This window comes from Pristis pectinata, chromosome 1 (assembly GCF_009764475.1).
Source record: "Pristis pectinata isolate sPriPec2 chromosome 1, sPriPec2.1.pri, whole genome shotgun sequence".
Taxonomy (NCBI): Eukaryota; Metazoa; Chordata; class Chondrichthyes; order Rhinopristiformes; family Pristidae; genus Pristis; species Pristis pectinata.
This window is the reverse complement of record NC_067405.1, coordinates 144,485,940-144,505,950: the sequence shown is the minus strand read 5'-3', so window position 1 is coordinate 144,505,950 and position 20,011 is coordinate 144,485,940. Positions and strand designations below refer to the sequence as shown.

General features: G+C 50.3%; 1 protein-coding gene across 1 annotated transcript in view; it reads left to right on the top strand.

Annotated features, from left to right (window-relative positions):
* The window catches only part of LOC127577919 (protein Daple-like), a 279,944-nt gene that overhangs the window by 242,729 nt on the left and 17,204 nt on the right, over window positions 1-20,011 (top strand). Inside the window, exons 27-28 of the mRNA XM_052029632.1 lie at window positions 3,947-4,021; window positions 7,405-7,697. Of these exons, the coding sequence (XP_051885592.1) occupies window positions 3,947-4,021; window positions 7,405-7,697 (368 nt within the window). The remainder of the gene's footprint in view (window positions 1-3,946; window positions 4,022-7,404; window positions 7,698-20,011) is intronic.

Here is a 20,011-nt window from a genome sequence, read left to right as displayed (position 1 = left end):
GGGCTTGTCTCCGTGCTGTATGACTCTTACGATTCTCACCTGAAGCTATGCCCTCCAGTATTTGACTACCTCCGGACTCCACCACTCACCCACACACTAGGGGTCAGTTACAGCGGCCGATTAACCTACCAACCCGCACGTCTTTGGGATGTGGGAGGAAACCGGAGTAGCCGAGGGAAACCTGGCTCGCTCCAAGTGACAAGATTGTTTGCATCCACTTGTGGGAAGTTTACTACCTCGTCTAAAAGACGGCTTTTCCTACAGTGCAGCACTCCCTTGGTCTGAAGCAAGGCTTGAACCCAGAGATGAGAGAATTACTGAGATTAAGGGTGAAAACCTGAAATGGAGTACTGTTGGCGTCTTGGTGAACCTGTAGGTCTCCTCCTACTCCACTTCACCAAAGCCCAACAATATAGATCTCTATAAAGTTCTGAAGTGTGCCTGTCCAACTTCCCGTTAAACTCCTCTATGCTATCTGCTGTGGTCACAACTTCTACTTTCTCTTGAATTGAAAGGTTACAACGTTTCGTTTACATCAGAGTTCTGATGTCACCTGCAAGTAGAACTGAACTCTCCATCTCTGCCCTACAGAATCTCAGCTTTATCTCAAAGACGATCGCTTTTCACCTCTCAGTCTAAGCTTTACTCCAGAAATGTCACAACTTATTCTATCGCCCTGATCAGTATAATTGTCCACTGGTCCCTATGAAGGGACTGTTCAGTACTATCACATAATCTGGTGTTTTGACATTTGAGAATTAGACCATAAGACATAGAAGCAGATTTAGGCCATTCAGCCTAATGGCAGATTTATTTTTCCCTCTCAACCCCATTCTCCTGCCTTTTCCCCGTAAACTTTGACGCCCTTACTAATCAAGAACCTATCAATCTCCACTTTAAATAATGACCAATGACTTAGTCTCCACAGCCATCTGTGGCAATGAATTTCACAGCTTCACCACCCTCTGGCTAAAGAAATTCCTCCTCCTCTCTGTTCTAAAGGGACTGTGGCTGTGCCCTCTGGTCTAAGACTTCCCCACTACTAGAAACATCTTCTCCACGTCCACTCTATCCAGGTCTTTCAATATTCATTAGGTTTCAATGAGATCCTTCTGAGCTTCAGCGAGTATAGGCCCAGAGTCATTAAACGCTCAGTAACCCTTTCATCCCCAGGATCATTCTCGTAAACCTCCTCTGGACCCTCTCCAATGCCAGCACATCTTTCCTTAGATATGGGGCCCTGAATTACCCCTGAAAATTGACTCCAAATTCAACCATCCTTGGAAATTCCAGATGAAATCAGATTCCACCACTTTCTCAGGAAGTGCAGTCCACGTTTTAACAACTCCCTGTGTCCAGAAACAACTCAATGTCTCTGGAGGTTAGAAAAGTGAAAGTGGGCAAGATCCTGAGTGGTCTTGACAGGTTGGATGTGGAGAAAGTGTTTTCTCTTGTGGGACAATCTAGATCTAGGGGTCTCTGTATAAAAATAAAGGGTTACCCATTGACAGCAAAGGCAAGGCAATTGTTTTTGCTGAGGGTCGGAAGTCTTTGGAGTTCTCTTCCTCAAAGAGTAGTGGAAAAAGTTTTGAGTATTCTTAAGGCAAAAATAGATAAGTAGGGTCATGGAAACAGACCCTTCAACCCAATTCATCCATGGGTCTACCATAGTCCCATTTACATGTGTTTGACCCAAATCCCTCTAAAGCTTTTCTATTCATGAATCTGCCTAAATGTCTTTTCACCATTGTAAATGTACCCGCCTCTACCATGTCCTCTCGTTCCATGTACTCACCACCCTCCATTTGGAAAAAGTTGCCCCTCAGGTCCCTTGTAAATCTTTCCCCTCTCACCTTAAACCTATGCCCTCTAGTTTTAGACTCCCCTACCCTGCAAAGAAAGACTGTAACCAATCACCTTATCCATGACCCTCAGAGTTTTATAAACCCCTATAAGGTCACCCCCTCAGCCTCCTTCGCTCCAGCGGGAGAAAAGTCCCAGTCTCTCAAACCCTCCAGTCCCAGTAACATCCCCGTAAATCTTTTCTGCACCCTTTCCAGCTTAGTGACATCCTTGTAGAGCAAAGGGGTGAAAGGGTACTAGGAGCAGATGGGAACGTGGAGGTTACACTCAGATCAGCCATTGATTGTCGGAACAGGTTTGAGGGGCTGAGTGGCCTCCTGCCCCCCCAGTTCATGTGTGTGTATGGTCGTCTTCTTAGGCGGTCTCTTGGATTCGAGAATGGCTCAGAAATGGAATCAAGGGATATGGAGATAGTGCCACTTTCCTGCACTTGGGTAAACGATCAGCAAAGATCTTATTGAATGTTACAGCAGGCACAAGGAGCCAAATGGATTGTCTCTGATACCCCTTCATGAAAACGCACCAGAGCTTGGCTTGATGGTAGAGACACAAAGGTCTGGAGGAACTCAGTGGGTCAGGCAGCATCTGTGGAGGGAAATGGACAGTCGATGTTTCGGATCGAGACCCTCCATCAGGACTGGAAAGTTGGGAAATGGCCAGTGTAAAAAGGTGGGGGGAAGAGGTGGAGCAGGAGCTGGCAGGTGGATCCATGTGAGGGGGGGGGGGGTGGAATGACAGGCAGATGAGGGAGGGGGAGAGTAGGATGATGCCAGAGACGCAAGAGACTGCAGATGCTGGAAATCTGGAGCAACATGCTCAAAATGCTGGAGGAACTCAATAGGTCAGGCAGCATCTATGGAGGGAGATGAACAGTCGGCGTTTCAGGTCGAGATCCTGATGAAGGGTCTTGGCCCGAAGCATCGACTTTTCATTTCCCTCCACAGATGCTGCCTGACCCGCTGAGTTCCTCCAGCACCTTGTGTTCGTTGGCTTTAGAGTGCTGCAGCAGATTCAAGTGGAACTTGAGGCCACTCCCCATTGGTTAGAAGCAGCTGTCCTTCCACAGGCAGGAGCCGATTGTCAGCTGTGGTTACCAATGAGAATAGCAGAAAGTTTCCCTGTACGATAGGGAGCAAAATACATTTTCCATCACTTCAGAAGGCCATGTACAATAAATCCCCCATCAGCCAAGGGAACTGGAGCCACGGGAGGCTGCCGATGCTGGAATCTGGAGCAACACACAAAGTGCTGGAGGAACTGGATTGGAGAACATGTCGTATGAGGATGGATTGAGCGAGCTGGGGCTTTTCCCTTTGGAGAGGAGGAGGATGAGAGGTGACTTGATAGAGGTGAACAAGATGATAAGAGGCATAGATCGAGTGGACAGTCAGAGACTTTTTCCCAGGGCGACAATGGCTAACACGAGGGGAGATAATTTTAAGGTGATTGGAGGAAGATATAAGGGGGATGTCAGGGGTAAGTTTTTTTACACAGAGAGTAGTGGGTGGGTGGAACGCACTGCCGGCAGAGGTTGTGGGGGCAGATACATTAGGGACATTTAAGAGACTCTTAGATAGACACGTGAATGATAGAGAAATGGAGGGCTATGTGGGAGGGAAGGGTTAGATAGCTCTTAGAGCAGGATAAAATGTCAGCACAATATTGTGGGCTGAGGGGCCTGTACTGTGCTGTGGTGTTCTATGTTCTATGTAACTCAGCAGGTCAGGCAGCATCCGTGGAGGGAAATGGACAATCAATGTTTCAGGTCGAGACCCTTCATGTTATGCACGGCATTTGCACTATGTAACTTTCCAGCTGAAGATTTCCAACTAATCCTGCTGTTACCAGGAAACCTTGCTGTAGTCTCAGAGGTGAGTTCTGTATGCTCTGGTTCCTCTGTGTAAAGAGGCCAATTGGAAGTCCCCTCCAACTCTACCTTAGTGGTTATCATTGGTGCCACCACAGAGTTTGATTTTGTGAAGAGTGTATGCAGTTTTACAATTAAGGAAAGCTATTACTGGCGACTTACACGGGTGAATCTGGTTAATGTTTCATTTCTCTCCTCCTTGTCTCACTCAATAAGGTTTTAACTCGGACGATGACCTCCGGACACAGTCGCTTGAATTGGAATTTACCGAGAACGGGAATGCAGGCCTGGGTAAGTCATGGAGATTATTTCTGCTGTTCTACCCATCCAAGTTTACTAAATGCACCACTAGTTGAGTAAAATGCTGGAGGTGACCAAGCCTTGATTATCTTAGAACGTAGAACAGTACAGCACGGGCCCTTCAGCCCACAATGTTGTGCTGACCTATATAAATACCTATTCCACAATCAATCCAACCCTTCCCTCCTACACAGCCCATAACCCTCCATTTTTTTTACATCCATGTGCCTATCTAATAGTCTTTTAAATGCCCTTGTTGTATCAGCCTCTACCACCCGGCAGTGCGTTCCAGGCACCCACCACTCTCTGTGTGGAAAAAACCTACCTCTGACATCTCCCCTAAACTTTCCTCCCCCGACCTTAAACTGATGTCCTCTGGTATTGGTCGTTGCCGCCCCAGGGAAAAGGTGCTGGCTGTCCACTCTATCTATGCCCCTCATAATCTTGTACACTTCTATCAAGTCGCCTCTCATCCTACGTCATTCCAAAGAGAAAAGCCCTAACTCGCTCAACTCGCTTGTTTAATGTAGAAAATAACCAAGTCTTTTCTTCACCAACTCGCACCATTGTTTCTCCCCTTTGTACTGATGAACTAGGTCTACTACATTCAGTGCTAGTGTAAAAGATAACTGGACATGTAAGGGTTAATGACGGGGAATGTAAGGGTTAATGGCGTGACTGTAGTTCCACCATGGTGTGATATTGCTTCTACCATGATGTAAGTATAGTTATGACTGCATAATGTGCTGGTGAGAAACAAAGATGTGCTTAAGGCACATTTTGTTTTGCTAAAAGCTTGCTGTAAGCAACTGCCCTAGTATATGCAACTTCCCACGAAGGCTTCCCACGGATTAAGTATAAAAGGAGGGACACTAACATGCGAATCTCTGAGTGGGGATCAGTACAGAGCTCGGGTTACACTGTTTACTCTTTCCTTGTATCCCTCACTCCCACTAGCGTTAAATAATAAAGCATTAATTATACACTTCTTGGTTCTGCTGTTGTCTGCTTTATTACAGCGCAGGTTGACTTTCACAATAGTCCCCAAAATTTTCTGGGTGTATGAATGCAGATTGAGGTTGGCTGTATCATCCTAGCTCTGGAATGTGCAGGAACAGATTACATACGAGGTCCAAGGGCAGCATCAGAAAATGGGCGCCTGTTTTGACCATGAGTTGAACTGGCGACAGGGGCAGTGAGGTCTACCTATGTGGTTGTTCTATCCAGAAGAACCTCAGTAAATATCTCTGCAAAGGGTAAACAAGGGGAGGACTAACATCTGGTCCAGGAGGAGCCCAGATGGAGATCACTTTGTGCACCTGTCTGGCTATAATTAGGAATTGGGGATCAATATAAGGGCCTTGCCATCCTCAGAAATAAGCTACATAAAGTCCCAAGAAGGAATGAGAAACAGGACAAAGGGGAGAATCCTTCAAGACATTAAGGTTCAACTTGATATCCATAACAGCCACAGCGTAGAAGACCGTAGGAAGGTGTCGAGCTCTGTCTGCCGTGCCAGTCGGGATCTCCGCGTGTCCAGCCATTTAAATTCCACTTCCCATTCCTGGTCTCCTCCACTGCCAGGTCGAGGCTAAACGCAGAGGAACAGCACCTCATATTCCGCCTGGGCAGTCTCCAACCCGGCGGCAGGAACATCGGATTCTCAAACTTCCGATAACCGCTCCCCCTTTGGCCTTTTTCCTCTGATTTTCTTTTCTCTTTCCTCCTGATCCACCTGCGCCCCCCCCCATCACCCTATCTCCTCCCCTCCCTGTCCCATCACCCACACTTCCCACTGGTTTCCCTCCCCACCTCCCTCCCTTTACTCCACCTTCCCCTCCTGTCAGATTCCATCTTCTTCAGCCCTTTGTCGCTTCCACCTATCACCTCCCAACTGGCATCATCCCCGCTCCCCATCTGCTGTCACCACCTGCCACCCCCCTCCTCACCTGGATCCACCTGCCATCTCTTGCTCCACCCCTTCCCCCCACCTTTTTATACCGGCCACCTCCTATCTTTCTTTCCAGTCCCGATGAAGGGTCTTGACCCGCAACGGCGACTGTCCATTTCGCTCCATAGATGCTGCCTGACCCGCTGAGTTCCTCCAGCACTTTGTGTGTTGCTATTGAATCATCAATGAACAAATAAATGATATTATTTCTCATGAAATGGAATTTCACAGTGGGTCATTCTTGGTTTGTGAGTTCTGGTTCATGAGTTGTTTGTTCCACTCGTGGGTTCAGGAGTTATAGATTTCTTTATTAGTCACATGTACATCGAAACACACAGTGAAATGCATCTTTTGCGTAGAGTGTTCTGGGGGCAGCCCGCAAGTGTCACCACGCTTCCGGCGCCAACATAGCACGCCCACAACTTCCTAACCCGTACGTCTTTGGAATATGGGAAGAAACCGGAGCACCCGGAGGAAACCCAAGCAGACACGGGGAGAACGTACAAACTCCTTACAGACAACAGCAGGAATTGAACCTGAGTTGCTGGCGCTGTAAAGCGTTATGCTAACCGCTACACTACCATGCCTTGCCTTGTATGTATGATGTGCAGCGATCCCTTTAGACACCCTCCTCCTCAACCCCAGGCATTATTGGACTGCCCAGCATTTGTTGTCCATTCCAAGCCGAGTGGCTTTCCTGGCCATTTTAAAGTGGTCAACCACAGTGGTTTGGGATGAGTCACAAGCAGGTCCAGGCTGGCTAAGTCCCCAGTGTGATTTCTTCCTTCAAGGTTGGCTCCTTGGCTGCTTTCACTGGGATCATACAAGATGGTATTGGTTTATTATTGTCATTTGTACCGAGGTACAGTGAAATACTTGTCTTGCATACCGATCGTACAGGTCAATTCATTACACAGTGCAGTTACATTGAGTTAGTACAGAGTGCATTGATGTAGTGCAGGTAAAAACAATAACAGTACAGAGTAAAGTGTCACAGCTACAGAGAAATTGCAGTGCATTAAGGTGCAAGGTCACAACAAGGTAGATTGTGAGGTCAAGAATCCATCTCATCATATAAGGGAACCGTTCAATGGTCTTATCGCCGTGGGATAGAAGCTGTCCTTGAGCCTGGTGGTACGTGCCCTCAGGCTCCTGTATCTTCTGCCTGATGGAAGAGGGGAGAAGAGAGAATGACCTGGGGTGGGTGGGGTCTTTGATTATGCTGGCTGCTTCACCAAGGCAGCGAGAGGTATAGACAGAGTCCAAAGAGGGGAGGCTGGTTTCCATGATGCACTGGGCTGTGTCCACAACCCTCTGCAGTTTCTTGCGGTCCTGGGCAGAGCAGTTGCCGTACCAAGCCGTGAATCATCCCGGCCGCCTGTTCATTGTGTGCAACGGTTTAACCCGTGTCCTCTTTCGGCAGGTGCTGCAGACCTGGTGGACCGCAGACCGGACAGCCTCAGCAGTGACGACCTGGTCCCCAGTCGAGATGTGGGAGCTGCTCCCAAAGAGAACGCTCTCTATCGGTCCAGTTCCACCATGCTACCCAGCACCAAGCCGGACCCTGCGATGCCTCAGAGGAGCCCTGTGTCATACAGCACGCTACAGAGAGTGAAAGAGAGGCAGCTGGAAAATAGGACCAGGGCATCCTCGCCCGGCAGCGAAATGGTGACATTGGAGGAATTCCTACAGGAGAGCGGACAGTCAGCAACCAGTGTAAGCAGAGATCTAATGTTCTTCTCAGCTCAGGCTTGCTCTTCCCTCAATTCCCAGATTTCGGAAAAAGATAGACGCCTTTCTGTGACACTTCAGTGTCCACAAGCACCTTAGCGTCAGTGGAGCTCTTCTAAAGAAATATAAACTTTACTGTAATCTCCGAGTACTACTGCAGACAGACAGTGGTGAAACATAGAAAACCTACAGCACAATACAGGCCCTTCGGCCCACAAAGCTGTGGCGAACATGTCCCTACCTTAGAAATTACTAGGCTTACCCATAGCCATCTATTTTCCTAAGCTCCATGTACCTATCCAAAAGTCTCTAAAAAGACCCTATCGTATCCGCCTCCACAACCTCTGCCGGCAGCCCATTCCACACACTCACCACTCTCTGAGTGAAAAACATACCCCTGACACCTCCTCTGTACCTACTCCCCAGCACCTTAAACCTGTGTCTTCTTGTGGCAGCCATTTCAGCCCTGGGGAAAAGCCTCTGACTATCCACACGATCAATGCTTCTCATCATCTTATACACCTCTATCAGGTCCCCCCTCATCCTCCGTCGCTCCAAGGAGAAAAGGCTGAGTTCACTCAACCTGCTTTCATAAGGCATGCTGCCCAATCCAGGCAACATCCTTGTAAATTTCCTCTGCACCCTTTCTATGGCTTCCACATCCTTCCTGTAGTGAGGTGACCAGAACTGAGCACAGTACTCCAAGTGAAGTCTGACCAGGGTCCTATATAGCTGCAACGTCTCAGAGCTCGGCAACTTCCCATAACTTGGCAACAACTTCCCCTTTGCTCATCGTCTCGTTGACGTCTTACAAATCCCCCCGCTGCTGTATGTTATAAAAACAAGGCTGTCTATGTGTGCACAGCAAGCTCCCACAAACTACCAGGTTCCAGCAGGGTTCCATTCCTGTGAACTGATTGTAAGCCGGACAGTTCGCCAGTCAGAAGCGGAGCCGTAAACTGTGCTGTCGCCTGGCAGAAGGTACCTCCGGCAGCTGGAAAATCCATCCCACTGGTCTCCCGAATGCTCACTTGTATGTACGGGCTGGAGATAAGTCAAGGACCTGTAACCAATTGCTGCTGTCCAGGGGTGAATATTAGCTTCAGGGCAGTGGACAAATCTCCCCTCACCTTCTTCAAAGGTGCCCTAGGAGCTTTCGAATTGACATGAGAAAACAGATGGTTTGGCATTTCATCCTCAGGATAGCCCCACCGACAGTGCAGCCCTGCCCTCGGTACCGTTCCATCCACAGGGCACTGCTCCTTCTGCACTGCACCACACACAATGCATCGCTCCCTCAGGCACTGCCTCAGCACTGCCTGTCCAACAGCTGATCCTCCCACAGTGCAGCACTCTCTCACACCCATTCTTCTCTTTCCTCCCCCCTCCGCTCCCCTCCCCCCTCCTGCCCCTCTTTCCCCCCACCCCTCTTCCCCAACCCTCGTTCACTTTCCCATCCGTCTGCCCTCTGTCCCCTTGCCCTCTCCTCCCCCTTTCTACCCTCTTTACCCCTTCCCCCCCACTTCTACATTCACAGTTCCTTGGTTCTCTCAGTGCTGCTCAGTTCCTGGGGTGTGAAGCTCGTGCTCTCTCGGACTGTACAATCACCTCACCCCGTCTATCTAGGTAGTGCACCCCTTTCCTAGCAGGCTACACTGTGCTCCCTCAGTGTTGGCCTCTGATACTGCAGAATTCCTGCAGTGCACCATTGAAACACAGCAGCCCTTCCTTATCATTGACCCAACGACAGTGCTGCGCTCCCTGTGCTGCACGTCTGACAGGGTAATGCTCCCTTGGTAATATCCCTCTGACAGTGCAGCACACCCTCTGTGCCACCCTGTAACAACACAGCACACCCACAGAGCTGCCGCTTCAACAGTGTGGCTCTCCCTCAGCACTGCTTCTGCAACAGCACTACACTCCCTCAATGTTGCCCCTCCAGCAGCGCAATCCCCCTCAGTGCTGCACCCCCTCAGTGCTGCCCCTCCCACAGTGCTGCACCCCCTCAGTGTTGCCCCTGTGACAGTGCTGCACCCCCTCAGTGCTGCACTGTGACAGACTCACACGGCCCCCATCACTACTGTAGGATGAGTTTCCCCTGCACTGACAGCTGGCCAGTACTTATGCAGAAGTCCTGACTCTGGGTTTTACTAAATGTCAAGAAAAACCTCATGTGCCCTGTGTCTCTCCCTCACACTCTCTCTCTCGTGCTCTCTGCTCATACTGGGATATGATGCAGTTCCTGGAGCTCTCTCTGACTGTACAGCTGCCCATACAATCACCTCACACTGATCGAGGTACAATGAGCCTCGATTCCCACATGCACTCCCACAGTGACTGCACAATGCTCTCCCTTACAAAACAGAGCTTCCTTAAAACTGTCCCACCAACAGCATTGTGTCCCTCGCCCTGATGTTGCAATACTGTGAAGGTACATCATGTCTTCAGTGTTGCCCCTACAACCATGCCGCACTCCCTCAGTACCACCCTGTTGACAGTGCAGCACACCCTCAGTACTGCACCTCTAATAGTGTGACCGTCCCTCAGTACTGCCTCTCCAAACAGTGCAGCGCTCCCTCAGTACTGCCCCTCTGACAGTGCAGCACTCCCTCAGTACCACTGCTCCCACAGTGTGACCGTCCCTCAGTACGGCCCCTTCCACAGTGCAGCACTCCCTCAGTACCGCCCCTCCCACAGTGCAGCACTCCCCCAGTACCACTGCACCCACAGTGCAGCACTCCCTCAGTACCGCCCCTCCCACAGTGCAGCACTCCCCCAGTACCACTGTACCCACAGTGCAGCACTCCCTCAGTACCGCCCCTCCCACAGTGCAGCACTCCGCCAGTACCACTGCACCCACAGTACAGCACTCCCCCAGTACCACTGCACCCACAGTGCAGCACTCCCTCAGTACCGCCCCTCCCACAGTGCAGCACTCCCCCAGTACCACTGCACCCACAGTGCAGCACTCCCCCAGTACCACTGCACCCACAGTGCAGCACTCCCCCAGTACCACTGCACCCACAGTGCAGCACTCCCTCAGTACCACTGCACCCACAGTGCAGCACTCCCCCAGTACCACTGCACCCACAGTGCAGCACTCCCCCAGTACCACTGCACCCACAGTGCAGCACTCCCTCAGTACCACTGCACCCACAGTACAGCACTCCCCCAGTACCACTGCACCCACAGTGCAGCACTCCCTCAGTACCGCCCCTCCCACAGTGCAGCACTCCCCCAGTACCACTGCACCCACAGTACAGCACTCCCCCAGTACCACTGCACCCACAGTGCAGCACTCCCTCAGTACCGCCCCTCCCACAGTGCAGCACTCCCCCAGTACCACTGCACCCACAGTGCAGCACTCCCCCAGTACCACTGCACCCACAGTGCAGCACTCCCTCAGTACCACTGCACCCACAGTGCAGCACTCCCCCAGTACCACTGCACCCACAGTGCAGCACTCCCCCAGTACCACTGCACCCACAGTGCAGCACTCCCCCAGCACCACTGCACCCACAGTGCAGCACTCCCTCAGTACCGCCCCTCCCAGTGCAGCACTCCCCCAGTACCACTGCACCCACAGTACAGCACTCCCCCAGCACCACTGCACCCACAGTGCAGCACTCCCTCAGTACTGCCCCTCCCACAGTGCAGCACTCCCCCAGTACCACTGCACCCACAGTGCAGCACTCCCCCAGCACCACTGCACCCACAGTGCAGCACTCCCTCAGTACCGCCCCTCCCACAGTGCAGCACTCCCCCAGTACCACTGCACCCACAGTGCAGCACTCCCCCAGTACCACTGCACCCACAGTGCAGCACTCCCCCAGTACCACTGTACCCACAGTGCAGCACTCCCCCAGTACCACTGCACCCACAGTGCAGCACTCCCCCAGTACCACTGCACCCACAGTGCAGCACTCCCCCAGTACCACTGTACCCACAGTGCAGCACTCCCTCAGTACCGCCCCTCCCACAGTGCAGCACTCCCCCAGTACCACTGCACCCACAGTGCAGCACTCCCCCAGTACCACTGCACCCACAGTGCAGCACTCCCCCAGTACCACTGCACCCACAGTGCAGCACTCCCCCAGTACCACTGCACCCACAGTGCAGCACTCCCCCAGTACCACTGCACCCACAGTGCAGCACTCCCCCAGTACCACTGTACCCACAGTGCAGCACTCCCTCAGTACCGCCCCTCCCAGTGCAGCACTCCCCCAGTACCACTGCACCCACAGTGCAGCACTCCCCCAGTACCACTGCACCCACAGTGCAGCACTCCCCCAGCACCACCCTGTGAGTTTCTGCCAGGGGTTTTAGTATCGCGCCAGTTGCATGAGACCTGACCCCCTGACCCAGCGACTGAGAGGTCTTTCACTTCCCCTTCATTGTTCCAGTGAAAAGGAGAAACTTGTGTTTACGTTATGCCTCAGATGAAGTTCTTGCGTCCGAATGCTGTGGGCTGCATGTTGAACGGTGCCACACGGAGTATGGTTTTCTTAACTAATAGCAACATAAATGAATGATATTCTTGGTGCAGGGTTGTGTAAAGGGCAAATTCACTCTTGACACCAGCTAAACCCTCTGTTATTGAATAATGCTGTGGTATCGTTCGTGCTGCAGGATTTACTAGGAGCAGAGTGTAGAGCAGGAAACTGCAGCATTTCAGATTGAAGTCTTTACTCTGCGGTTTCAAACGCAGCGGCTAGACCGTGCACAGCAAGCTCCCACAAACAACAATGTCGACAGATGATGCCGGAGTTGGTGGCGTTGTGGATAGTGGGGAATGTCATCAAAGGATACAGCAGGATGTGGGTCAGCTGGAAACTTGAGTCGAGGACTGACAGGTGGAGTTTAATCTGGACAAGTGTGAGGTGTTGCATTTTGGGAGGTCAGATGCAAGAGAAAAGTGTACTAAATGGTGGGACAGTTGGGAGCACTGATGTACAGAGGGATCTTGGGGTGCAAGTCCATCGCTCCCTGAAAGTGGTATTACAAGTTGATAGGGTGGTAAAGAAGGCATCTGGCATACTTGGGTTCATCGGCCGGGAACCCATGTTTACGTAGAACACTGCAGCACAATGTTGTGCCGACATCTTATTCCTGCTCTAAGATCTAACCCTTCCCTCCCTCATTGCACCCCATTTCACTGTCTCATATCAATCATATGTCTAAGAGTCTCTTAAATGTCCCTAATGTACCTGCCCCCACAACCTCTGCCGGCAGTGTGTTCCACACACCCACCACTCTCTGTGTAAAAAAACTTACCCCTGACATCCCCCTTATACCTTCCTCCAATCACCTTAAAATTATGTCCCCTTGTGTTAGCCATTGTCACCCTGAGAAAAAGTCTCTGACTGTCCACTTGATCTATGCCTCTTATCATCTTGTACACCTGTATCAAATCACCTCTCACCTTCCTCCTCTCCAAAGAGGAAAGCCCTAGCTCACTCAACCTATCGTCATAAGACATGCTCTGCAATCCAGGCAGCATCCTGGTAAATCTCCTCTGCACCCTCTCTAAAGCTTCCACATCCTTCCTATAATGAGGCGACCAGAACTGAACAGAATACTCCAAGTGTGGTCAGCTTTATAAAACTTTGGTTAGAGCACATTTGGAGTATTGTGTGCAGTTCTGGTCGCCCCATTACAGGAAGGATGTGGAGACTTGGGAGAGGGTGCAGAAGAGGTTCACCAGGATGTTGCCTGGATTGGAGAGTATTATCTATAAGGAGAGGTTGGACAAACTTGGGTTGTTTTCTCTGAAGCATCAGAGACTCAGGGGAGTCCTGACAGAAGAATGTAAAATTTTGAGAGGTTTAGATAGGGTAGGTATTCAGAGACTTTTTCTCAGGGTACAAATGTCAAATCCAAGAGGGGATAGCATTGAGGTGCACGGGAGAAAGTTTAAAGGAGATGTGCGGGGCATTTTTTCTTTAGCACAGAGAGTGGTGGGAGCCTGGAACAAGCTGCCAGGGAAGGTCATGGAAGAGAAAAAGAGGCCTCCTCTACATTGGTGAGACCAAAGGCAGACTAGGTGACCATTTCACAGAACACGTGCGCTCTGTCTGTAACCGCGATCTGCATCTCCCCGTTGCCAGTCACTTCAACTCCCCCTCCCACACTATCACTGATATGTCAGTCCTCGGCCTCCCCCACTGCCAGGAGAATTCCGAGCGCAAACTGGAGGAACAGCACCTCATTTTCCGTCTTGGAACCTTGAAGCCTAACGGCATGAACATTGAATTCTCCCACTTTAGGTAACCACCCCCCCTTCCCCACAACAACCACACCCCACCACACACTCCCCCACCCCCCCAACAACCACGCTTCTTCTCTTCTTCCCTTTCCTAGCCTCTTTTTTTCTACCTTGATTTCCTTTCTCTCCTTACTTTTGACCCATCTCCCGGTGGATCTGCTCTCCCCTCCTCCCCCGCACCCGCCCATCACCATCTCTTACCTGCGTCTACCTATCACCACCCTGTGCCCACCCCGCCTCCCCTCTTTTGTCCACCTATCACTGCTCTGCTTTTCCCTCCTATATATTGGGCTTCCCCTTTTCCTATCTTCAGTCCTGGAGAAGGGTCCTGACCCGAAACGTTGACCGCCTGCTTTTCTCCACGGATGCTGCCTGGCCTGCTGAGCTCCTCCAGCATCATCGTGTCTTTCATCAAGGTAGTGGAAGAAGGTACGATATTGGTGTCTAAGAGGCTTTTAGGTAGACACGTGAAGAGGCATGGAATGGAGGGGTATGGATCATTAGTAGACAGATGAGATTAGTTAGACTGGGATCTTGGTTGGCACAGACATGATTGGCTCGAGGGCCTGTTCCTGTGCTGTACTGGATGTGGTAATGATCAGGTAGCTGGTTTTTTCATTCAGGTTGTTTATTAGCCTGGGACTGTGGCTCCCCTGCAACTCATCAAACGGGCCTTCTGCAGCCACCAGAGAGGGCTGTGGGATCTTGCTTTAACTCGTCATCTTCTTAACAGTGGCGTCCCCAACAGTGAAGGAGTCCATCATTACTGGCCCTCGCACCCACCCTCCGACAGTGTGGCACTCCCTCAACACTGCTGCTCCCACAGCACAGTTCTCCCTCACCGTTGCCCATCTGACGCCGCAGCCTGCCCCTGCCAATGGTATGGCACTCCCACAATGCTGCCCCATGGACATCTGCAGTACTCCCTCAGCGGGACCCTCAGCCAGTGCAGCACTCCCTCGGCAGGACACCCGGTCAGTGCAGCACTCCCTCGGCGGGACCCTCAGCCAGTGCAGCACTCCCTCGGTGGGATCCTCAGCCGGTGCAGCACTCCCTCGGCAGGACCCTCGGCCAGTGCAGCACACCCTCAGTGGGACCCCCCAGCCAGTGCAGCACTCCCTCAGCGGGACCCCCCAACCAGTGCAGCACTCCATCAGCGGGACCCCCTGCCAGTGCAGCACTCCCGCAGCGGGGACCCCGGCCAGTGCAGCACTCCCACAGCGGGGCTCTGTTAGCACTGGGCTGTGAGTGGCAGATTCGGGTTTTTGTTCTCCCGCCAGTTTTGGGTGATTGTTCAGACCGAGTGACTCAGAATTAGGGCCCACTTTCATTTCCTCTTCATGTTTTCACTTACGTTCTTCCTCAGTCACATTACTTGTGTTTGTGATTTGAGGCGCAGTACATGTGTACCAATGCCACCTGGGGTTTGGTTTGCTTAAGAAATGGTGATGTAAACAGTCGGTATTCTAGATGCACTTGAACAAGGAACACAGAGGGTAGTGCAGCTGTCCTGCAGTTCCAACCCAAGTTTCGTCCTGACTAGTGGTGTCTGTGTGAAGTTTGCACATTCTCCCTGCGACCACATGGATTTCCCCGGCTGCTCTGCTCTGCTTCCCACATCCCAATGACCCGCTGGTTCTCAGGTTAACTGGCTGCTGTGAATCGCCCCTGGTTTGTGAATCAGTGGGTGTTAATGAGCATGTGTGAGAGAACAGGTTGCAGGGAAATAAGTGGGAGAATAGGAGTGATGGCATTTTTCTGAAAGGCAGCATAAACTTGATGGGTCAAATGGCCTCCTCCTATGCAGCAAGGAAGTAATAATAATGATAAAATATGGCCTTGACACTGGCAGAATCTTTGCTGAGTAGTGTTATAGTATCTTTGTGCTCTGATCTCCCTTGGACCATGTGGATCTATAATCTGGTGAGAAAAGAGATCTCTCTCTTCTCTTCCTCCCTTCCGCCCATCTCCCTCGCCTCTCCCCCTCTCTCCCCCTCCCCTCTCTCCCCCTCCCCTCTCTCCCTCTCTCTTCTCCAGAGAGGGAGAGGTCTAGAGATTCCAGTTTTTCAGGTAGAAGTGTCATCAACCTGAAACTTTTAACACTCTTTTTCACCTCAGATGCTGCCTGAATTCTTATCGCTTGTTATAGAGTCACAGACCATCACTTGTTCTGGACTAATAGTCTGGAGCCATGAATTAAAATCTCACCATGACAGCCAAAGAATTTAAGTTTAAAAACAAAATCATTAAATCTCAAATAAAGGTCTCACATCCTTACTGGGGCCACAAAGCTCCTGTCAGCCCTTCAGAACAGTGTGGATCACACGCTATTCGTTTGCAGTCTATGGATCAGGCTGGAGTGCCAACAGATGGTTAAATATTGATCCATAACACCCAGGTTGAGACAAGGTGAATGGGAACCGGAGTGTCAGATTAGACGCTGGATCAGTTGGAGTAGAAGTATTTGCGGGTGTACAGAGAAGGTGAGGAAGGATAGGCAGGGGACGGGGCATAAATGCAGTCAGTTAGATGGGTTGAAATGTGTTTATCTTAATGTGAGAAGTGTTAAGAATAGGGGTGATGAACTCAGAGCACGGATCAATGCGTGGAATTACGATGTCGTGGCCATTACAGAGATTTGGTTGTCGCCAGGGCAGGAGTGGCTGCTTGAGGTTCTGGGGTTTAGATGTTTCAAAAGGGATAGGGAAGGGGGTAGAAGGGGTGGGGGGTGTTATTGCTAATCAGAGATAATATCATAGCTGTAGGAAGGGAGGACATTATAGAAGGATCGCCTATTGAGTCAGTGCGGGTGGAAGTCAGAAACCGGGAGGGAGCGATCACTCTATTGGGTGTATTCTATAGGCCCCCAAATAGCCACAGGGACACTGAGGAGCAGATCGGGAGGCAGATTTTGGAAAGGTGCAAAAATAACAGGGTTGTTGTCATGGGTGACCTCAACTTCCCTAGTATTGATTAGCACCTCCTTAGTGCAAAAGGTTTGGATGGGGCACAATTTGTTAGGTGTGTACAGGAAGGATTCCTGACACAGTATGTGGACAGGCCGACTAGAGGAGAGGCCATGCTGGATCTGGTACTAGGCAATGAACCTGGTCAGGTGAAAGACCTCTTGGTGGGCGAGCATTTTGGGGATAGTGACCATGGACAAGAATAGGAGCAGATATTATGGGAAAGTATTTAATTGGGGGAGGGCAAATTATGATGGGATTAGGCAGGAACGCGGGAGTGTAAACTGGGATCAGATGTTCTGTGGTAAATGCGCCACAGAAACGTGGAGGTTGTTTAGGGACCACTTGCATGGGGTTCTAGATAGGTTTGTCCCACTGAGACAAGGAAAGGATGGCAGCATGAAGGAACCATGGTTAACAAGAGAGATGGAAGGTTTAGTAAAGGGGAAGAAGGAAGCATATTTAAGGTTTAGGAAGCAAAAATCAGGCAGGGCTCTTGAGAGTTATAAGGTAGCCAAGAAGGAGTTTAAAAAGGGAGAGCTAGAAGGGAACATGAGAAGGCCTTGGCAAGTAGGGTTAAGGAAAACCCAAAGGCATTTTACACGTGTGAGGAACAAGAGGATGACTAGGGTGAGGGTAGGACGGCTCAGGGATAAGGGGGGAGAAATGTGTCTGGAGGCAAAGGAGGTAGGGGGAGGTCCTAAGTGAACATTTTGCTTCAGTGTTCACCAGTGAGAGGGACTTGGATGAAGGGGAGGTCAGTGTAGAACAGGCACATGTGTTGGAGCATGTTAAGGTTAAGAAAGAAGCAGTGTTGGAGCTACTAAAAAGCATTAGGGTAGATAAGTCCCCAGGGTCAGACAGGATATACCCCAGATTACTATGGGAAGCGAGGGAAGAGATTGCTGGAGCATTAATGATGATCTTCAAGTCCTCCCTGGCCACAGGAGTGGTACCGGAGGATTGGAGGATGGCAAACGTTTTTCCATTGTTCAAGAAAGGTAAAAGCGATAATCCCAGGAATTATAGACCAGTGAGTCTTACGTCAGTGGTGGGCAAACTATTGGAGAGGATTCTTAGGGACAAGATTTATGAGCATTTGGAGAAGTATAGTCTTATTAGGAATAGTCAACATGGCTTTGTGATGGGCAGGTCATGCCTCACAAGCCTAATAGAGTTTTTTGAGGAAGTAACAAGACAAATTGATGAAGGTAGTGCAGTGGATGTGGTATATATGGATCTTAGCAAGGTGTTTGAAAAGGTTCCCCATGGTAGGCTCATCCAGAAAGTCATGAGGTATGGGGTCCATGGAAAATTGGCTGTGTGGATTCGAAATTGGCTTGCCCACAGAAGGCAGAGGGTGGTTGTAGAAGACGAGTATTCAACCTGGAGGTCAGTGACTGGTGGTGTTCCACAGGGAACTGTTCTGGACCCCTGCTCTTTGTGATTTTTATAAGTGATTTGGATGAGGAAGGGTGGGTTGGTAAGTTTGCAGATGACACGAAGGTTGGTGATGAAGTAGATAATGAAGAAGGTTGTCGTAGGTTTCAACAGGATTTAGACAGGATGCAGAGCTGGGCAGAGAAGTGGCAGATGGAGTTCAATCCAGAAAAGTGTGAAGTGATACACTTTGGAAGATTGAACTTGAAGGCAGAGTACATGGTTAATGTCATGATTCTTAGCAGTGTGGAGGAACAGAGAGATCTTGGGGTCCAAGTACATAGATTCCTCAAGGTTGCCTCACGTGGATAGGGCAGTTAAGAAGGCGCATGGTGTGTTGGCCTTCATTAGCCAGGGCATTGAGTTCAAGAGCTGCGAGGTAATGTTGCAGCTCTATAAGACCCTGGTTAGACCACACTTGGAGTATTGTGCTCAGTTCTGGTCACCTCATTGTAGGAAGGATGTGGAAGCTTTAGAGAGGGTGCAGAGCAGATTTACCAGGATGCTGCCTGGCTTGGAGAGCATGTCTTATGAGGAGAGGTTGAGTGAGCTAGGGCTTTTCTCTTTGGAGTGACACAGGATGAGAGGTGACTTGATAGACGGGTAAAAGATTATGAGGGACAGAGATAGAGTGGACAGCCAGCACCTTGGTGACAATGGCCAATACCAGAGGACATCATTTTAAGGTCAGAGGAGAAAAGTTTAGGGGAGATGTCAGAGGTACATTTTTTACACAGAGAGTGGTGAGTGCCTGGAACGCACTGCCGGGGGTGGTGGTAGGGGCTGATACAATAGGGACATTTAAGAGACTCTTAGATAGGCACATGGACAAAAGAAAAACAGAGGGTTATGGGAGGTGAAGTAGAGAGGGGGATGGATTGAATGGGGATAAGGTTTATATAGGTTGGCACAACATTGTGGGCCGAAGGGCCTGTACTGTGCTGTAATGTTCTATGTTCTAAGACTCATTTTTATTTAGAAAAAGATGTAATTCCATTTATTTTAATGTGTTTGCCTTTTGGAGGGAGTTAAAGGAAAAGTTATCTTTATAAGTTCATTTTTGGGATGGGAAGGGAAGGTCAACATTCATTGGCCGTCTGTAACAATCCTGGACAAGATAGGCCACTGAAGTCCTGGTGAAAGCGTTACATAGAACACAGAACAGTGCAGCACAGGAACAGGCCCTTCAGCCCACCATGTCTGTGCTAAACATGGTGCCGAATTACGCTAAATCTCTTCTGCCTGCACATGATCCGTACCCCTCCATTCCCTGCCTGTTCATGTGTCTGTCTAACAGCCTCTTAAACACCACTATCGTATCTGCTTCCGCCACCTCCCCTGGCAGCCCGTTCCACTCTCTGTGTAAAACAAAATTGCCCCACATATCTTCTTTAAACTTTCCCCCTCTCACCTTAAATGAAAGTCCTCTAGTATTTGACATTTCTACCCTAGAAAAAAAGATTCTGACTGTCTGGAGAAACACCACGCTTCTTCCCTCCTTCCCCTCCCCAGTCTATCTTTTTCTTGTACCTTTATTTTCCCTCTTTCCTTACCTTTGACCCATTCCCCAGTGGATCTACTCTCCCCTCCTCCCCCCACACCTGCCCATCACCATCTCTTACCTGCGT